We start from the raw sequence: 6,480 nt of genomic DNA on the forward strand, positions 1-6,480 counted from the left end.
AAGTCAAAATCGAAAACCCTAAAATTGAGAAACCCTAAAATCGAAACCCTAAATTGAATCGAAACCCTAAAATTGAATCGACATCCTAATTAAAATTGAATCGATACCCTAATTAAAATCGAATCGAAACCCTAAAATCGAATCAAATCCCTAATTAAAATCAAAACCCTAAAATCAATCGAAAACCTAAAATTGAGAAAGAAGAAGAGAGAATCGGAGACCCTAAAATCAGAGAACGAGAATTGAAAAACATTACCTTTGTAGATTCACGAAGACGAGAGATTCAACGTAGAAGACGAGATTAAAAGATAGAATAAAATAACACGAGAGGTTAATCGGAGAAGAAAAGCGGTTAATCGGAGAAGAAGAGAGGATCGGAGAAATTAGGGTTTTCGGTGTAAGCGGCTGGGTTTGAGCTTCCCTCGCAATATTTGATGGGATTTTGCGAGGAACCGCTAAAACAACCAATTAAACGAGGCATATATTGCGAGGGCATTGCGAGGTACCCTAGTAAATCTCTCGCAAACTCTTAATTAGTTTTTTTTTAAAACACAAAGACATGATTTATATGATTAATCATATCTTATTCATATTTTGATTCATATGATTAATCATATCTTATTCATATTCTGATTCATATCTTATTCATATTCTGATTTATATGATTAATCATATCTTATTCATATTCTGATTCATATGATTAATCTAGTAAAAATGTTATAAATAATTTAGGGTTTAGGGTAAAGCTTTGCGAGGGAATTGCTACGAAGCCTTGCAACTCCCTCGCAAACTCTTGATTTAGGGTTTAATTTTGCGAGGGAATTACTAGTACTCCCTCGCAAAAGCCTCGCAAAAGATAATCAATTTGAAAAAAAAACAACAAAACACTACTAAAAATCATTTGTATTCATTTTTTAAAATCATTAGAAAGTTAATTATCTTCATTAGAATCTACTTTCTCATCAAATACTTGGAATTCGTTTGAATGTGCATTTTCCTCAAATACATCAATGATGTCTTATGTTTTTCTATTTATATGAATCAATGTTTATAGAAAATGTTAATATTGAAAACTATCCATCCTTTTTTTTATGCATCACCATTTATTCAACTTGTTCGATTATATGGTCTCTTGGATTCACTTTTATAAATGAAAATAAAAAATCGCAAAAGCACTTTTACGTATTTAGGGTTTAGGGTAAAGATTTGTGAGGTATGTGCGGGTTATTTGCGACAGACTAAAACGTTCCCGCAAAATACTCGTAACTCCCTCGCAAATTTGCGAGGGAATCTCTCCCTCGCAAAGTTGCGTCGCAAATCGACTGTTTTCTTGTAGTGATATGGTACAAAGTTGAGTGAGCAATCAATTTATTGAGGGTAGATGGAGCTTCTCTTGAACTAGTTGAACACTAGCAGATCAAAGAATCCCAAGTCATAAACGTGATTAGAGATGGGGCTTCTGTAAGTCACTAAATGCGCATTAGTAGTAGATGGTCCATTGTCTTCACATAAGTGTCACAAAAGCAGTAATTTAGGTTGATATTCACCCCATCCTAGATGAATAGTAGAGACAATGGTCTAAGAGATAATATCATCCGCCATATCCAAGAGTCGCTATTGCATTCCTTAGAAACCTAGAAATTGTGGGATGATAATCTTTTTGCCTTATTCCATGCTACCCACAGTGACCCAATCTGGTCTAAGAGAAGCCAAATGAGTTTCAAGCATAGAGTGTTATTCCACACACTTAGGTTTCTCAAAATGTCCACTTAGATGTGAAAAATGATTACTTATTCTCAAAAGTAATTTCTGGGGTCCACGATAATTCCTGTATATTTATGTCCACACAAATAATTTTGGAATATAAAATTTTGAACAATGAAAAAATCTCCCAATCTCACAAAAGTGAGTGTAATATACACTTTTGAAAACAATGATTTCATGCTGCAATAGTCCCTTTAATTATCATTACCTATATAGCCTTTAGCTTGTGACTAGGTTTGGGCACAATACTCGGATCAAAAAATCTGAACCACGATCAAACCAAAAAATTGTTTGGATCGGTTTCGGATCCCCATTTTGTCTTCAACTGCCTTGAGTATCAGTTCAGATCGGGTAAACTCTGAGAACCTACCAGACTCACTAATAATCTAAAACCAAACTATATCGATGACCCTTCTAACCTGTACTAGGATTGGACCTACGCTACAACGCGGAGAAATATTCATCGATATATAATTCAATTTGATCATTATCAAATCAGAATAATAGAAGTAGGAATATACGTAAAAATTTTAATTTAATTTAGTTTGATCATTATTTGTGATAGAAGTAGGAATATACATAAAAATTGTTACGGATTTGCATTCGTAAAAATTGCACTCACAATATATGTTTTGACGGACCAACCCGTAAAGGATTGCAGTCCTAAAAATATTAATCCTAACCTGCTCTACCATATGATTGTGAGTTTCACAAATTAATCCGTGTACACTTAAAAAAATCATAACAGCAAAATGAGTGATATTTGATCACTGTTTGTATTTGAAGTAAAAAAATATGTAATATGATGTAAGAATAAAATCGTGAGTCAAATATCCAACCTCCAAAATACGGAATCCAAACCAAAATATTAAAATATCCAAATAATACTTACGATCCTTAATACCGAAATAACCGAACCCGAACCCGAACCCAAACCCGAACCCTGCCTAGGCTTATTTAGTTATTTGTGACCGAAACCGAATAGAATCATATCTAATTTCAGGTCACCTGTTATAGTTTCTCTGGTCAGCCCTAAAGCTTACTCCTTTCAACTCTCTTTGCCATCGACCTTTCTGGAGCCTAGGGACTGATCCGATTCATAGATGGATTTGATGGAGAAGAACTTGGAATTAGTGGAGATTCAGAAACTTGAAGGCCACACCGATCGGGTTTGGAGCGTAGCTTGGAACCCTGTCTCCTCTCAAGCCGACGGTGTTTCACCGATTCTTGCTTCTTGCAGTGGCGATAACACCGTTCGAATCTGGGAACAAAGCTCTCTCTCTCGCTCCTGGACTTGCAAGGTCTCTCTATCTCTGATTTCTCTTTCTTGCAAGAAAGTTATAACCTTTTTTTGACCTAGAAAGTTCAATTTACACAAATCTATTGATTCTTTAGGTCAGTCTTACTTTACAATTTATGGGTTTTGTTTCAATTCACTAAAGAGATTAATTTGACCTTAAACATGGAATCGAATGGTGATTTGGATATGGTGTAGGACTGTTGTGTTAGTTATTGTGCTATTACTCTAGAAAGAGTTCTTGATTTTATGTTGTGAATGTTCAGACAGTTTTGGAGGAAACGCATACAAGAACTGTGAGGTCATGTGCTTGGTCACCTTCAGGACAGTTATTGGCCACTGCAAGTTTTGATGGTACCACTGGCATTTGGAAGAATTACGGTTCTGAGTTTGACTGTATTTCCACTTTAGAGGTAATATCAAGCTCAATCTTTCACTTCTAATTGTTTTTTCCATCGGAAACAAGAATGTCTTGATCAATCCACAAATGCTCACCCAGGATTAGTTCTTTGAACTTGAAAGTAGGACTGATATATCACAGCTCCTTATTTGCTCTTTTGACTTTGTTCTTACTTGATCTGTAATGCTGAGTTCCTCTTATAGCAATCCCACTCCTTTGGAAATCTTTGTTCTATTAGCTAGATCCCCCTTGACTTATCAGAGTTACTACTATTAGTCTCATCGATTTTTGTGTTCACTTCATAACTCAATTTCATTAGGCTCCAAGTTGTTTGGTGGTTTTCTTGTACAGTCTTTATGATTTGTATCACTCGTTTTTGACTAGTAGAATCTTATTAAAAAACTGTATGTAGGGACATGAAAACGAAGTCAAAAGTGTATCATGGAATGCATCTGGTTCACACCTTGCAACATGTAGTAGAGATAAGTCTGTTTGGATTTGGGAAGTGCTTGAAGGGAATGAGTATGATTGTGCTGCGGTGTTAACTGGGCATACACAAGATGTGAAGATGGTTCAATGGCATCCTACCATGGATGTGTTATTTTCTTGCAGTTATGATAACACCATAAAGGTAATGAGAATACTCTGATTACGTTTTAGTAATGCAGAATTAGATATTTGTTACACAAAAACAAAAAAAATAGATATAATTGATTAACGCTAGTGGCGTGCTACTCACAGGTTTGGTGGTCTGAAGATGATGATGGTGAGTATCAATGTGTCCAAACCTTAGGTGAATCTAACAAGTATATCTTCTACTTTTTTTTATGCTTTCGATTTTTTTCTTATTAGGCTCTTACTTTTTGAAGAAGTAGATTAATATATGCCTTTATTCTTCACACAGTGGTCACTCTTCTACGGTATGGTCCATCTCATTTAACGCTGCAGGGGACAAGATGGTCACTTGTAGGTTAGTGAATCTTCTCTCCTTGTCTCCCATAGGCATTCTAAAAGCAATGTAATCTGTCTCTGAGATATTGTTCTTACAGTAGCAAGCTTGCCTGAATGTGTACTTGCAGTGATGATCTAACATTGAAGATATGGGGGACAGATATTGCCAGGATGCAGTCTGGTGAAGATTATGCACCTTGGTGAGAATATAATTGCTTACATGTTATCAACTTTTATGTTTCTTACGGTTTAGGAGCTGGGCATAATATGCAGCCTACAAGATTCTGTTACTTCTCCAAGAAATGCTCCGTCCAACTTGTACTAATGTAATCCTTACTTGCTCGGACTTTGCAGGATTCATCTTTGTACTCTCTCTGGTTATCATGACCGTACCATATACTCTGCTCACTGGTCAAGGTATTGACACCTCACATGGTTTCTTTAAAGCATGGCGTAACTCTGCCTAGTTTCTAAATCTGCCAGCCTAAAAGGAAAATCTCTTTGTTGTACCTGATAATTGCACTCCTAGTCATCTGATCAATTGTATCCAGATTAGGGATTTTCATACCATTTTAACAAGCTATATTGTTTTCTTCTCCAATGTTTTTCCGTGAGTCCACGCTGAGTTTGAAATCCCAGAACTTTACTATATATCTTCTGGATTTTCTTGAGTTTTGTTTTCTTATCCATTTCTTTCAAAATTTTGACAGGGATGACATTATTGCCAGTGGAGCAGGCGATAATGCTATACGGTTGTTTGTGGACAGCAAAGATGACTCTGTAAGAGAATTTCATCTTATGCTTCACTTCAAAACTGATATCCTTTTTATCTCAATGTGTTCTTGAGTAGAATTTGGCTATATCTTTCCATATACACGCCCAACTTATATAGCATTTCATCGTATATCTGTCTGCTCATATAGCTCCATACAAGAAACCAAATGCAAGCAGCAGATTCTATTTTTTCCTAGTCTTGCCAATGGTTTACCACTATACAATTAAACACTTCGCTTCATCTTTGAACTTAAAGTCATTTGTTTGTGTACCAGGTTGATGGACCTTCATATAATCTTTTGCTGAAGAAGAATAAAGCACATGAAAATGATGTAAACTCTGTCCAATGGTCACCCGGTGTAAGTTCGATGTTTCTTATGAAGTAATATACACAAATGCATAACTATTTCATACTTGATACATGGCTGCAATAATGAAGTATAGTCTATATGTCATCGTATAAATTTGACTTAGAAGTTAGAACATAATACTCGAGCTTTGTTTTAGGATCAGAGAAATGATGCCATTGATTACTCGACTTACATTGGCTCAAGTACATGTGGTTATGTTGTCTATGATTTTGACCTTGCGATTGTTACCTGCGACAGGAGGGGAACCGGTTGCTTGCCTCGGCTAGTGATGATGGGATGGTCAAGATTTGGCAGCTTGCAACTAAACCGTGACTGGTGTTGGTTTGGATAGATTCTGAAACTATTTTTACTTTTCCTGAGGTCTCTCTGTAACAACAACATTTTAGGTCGAAGAGAACTCTATACTATTTTGTCATACGATATAAGCTCCATGATGTTTCATAAGATTTTTTTTTTTTTTTTTTTGGTAGGAATAAGATTTTTCTATTTTACTTTTACCCACTATCACTTTTACGTTTTAACACTGTTGGTACACCTTTGTGAAATAAAATAAACTATTATAAAACAAGTTGTGATTTTCCATCACAACAACATGTCATTACACATGTCCATAGGTTGGACATTAATTTTTTTATGTGTAACACTGGTTATATATTACATACACTAGGAATCAAACCCCTTAATAATACTTATTAAGATTACATTTCAATTTTGGGCTAATTATAACACCCCGGTTTTAAGAATATGGTGGTGCATGCGGAGAGGTTTAAAAGAATTGATTTGGCCATCTATGTCACCAAAGTGCATTTATCTGTTCGGTCAACTGTCCTGAGAGAACTTTACAGTTAAGGGTGCTTGAGGTGGAGTAGTTTCAGGATGGGTGATCTTCCGGGAAGTGATTGTCGGAACTGTGTGAGTGAGGA

The 6,480-nt window shown here is 35.7% G+C and overlaps 1 protein-coding gene across 1 annotated transcript; it reads left to right on the forward strand.

Moving 5' to 3' along the window:
* The first annotated feature begins 2,747 nt into the window (after positions 1-2,747).
* LOC9316806 (protein CIA1) lies at positions 2,748-6,052 on the forward strand. Its single transcript, XM_002878871.2, has 10 exons — positions 2,748-3,065; positions 3,328-3,474; positions 3,874-4,092; positions 4,203-4,267; positions 4,366-4,431; positions 4,541-4,612; positions 4,767-4,829; positions 5,123-5,192; positions 5,462-5,545; positions 5,795-6,052. Exons 1-10 carry the CDS (start codon positions 2,868-2,870, stop codon positions 5,867-5,869), a joined length of 1,059 nt encoding a protein of 352 aa, XP_002878917.1. The 5' UTR covers positions 2,748-2,867; the 3' UTR covers positions 5,870-6,052.
* The last annotated feature ends 428 nt before the right edge of the window (positions 6,053-6,480 follow it).

Source organism: Arabidopsis lyrata (genome assembly GCF_000004255.2).
Source record: "Arabidopsis lyrata subsp. lyrata unplaced genomic scaffold ARALYscaffold_4, whole genome shotgun sequence".
NCBI lineage: Eukaryota > Viridiplantae > Streptophyta > Magnoliopsida > Brassicales > Brassicaceae > Arabidopsis > Arabidopsis lyrata.

Bases quoted from the DNA above. Each gene is read 5' to 3' on its own strand.
- LOC9316806 (XM_002878871.2), top strand. From the start codon at position 2,868: ATGGATTTGATGGAGAAGAACTTGGAATTAGTGGAGATTCAGAAACTT. The intron at 3,475-3,873 runs GTAATATCAAGC...AACTGTATGTAG, and splicing joins ACTGTATTTCCACTTTAGAG to GGACATGAAAACGAAGTCAA. The intron at 4,613-4,766 runs GTGAGAATATAA...CGGACTTTGCAG, and splicing joins GGTGAAGATTATGCACCTTG to GATTCATCTTTGTACTCTCT.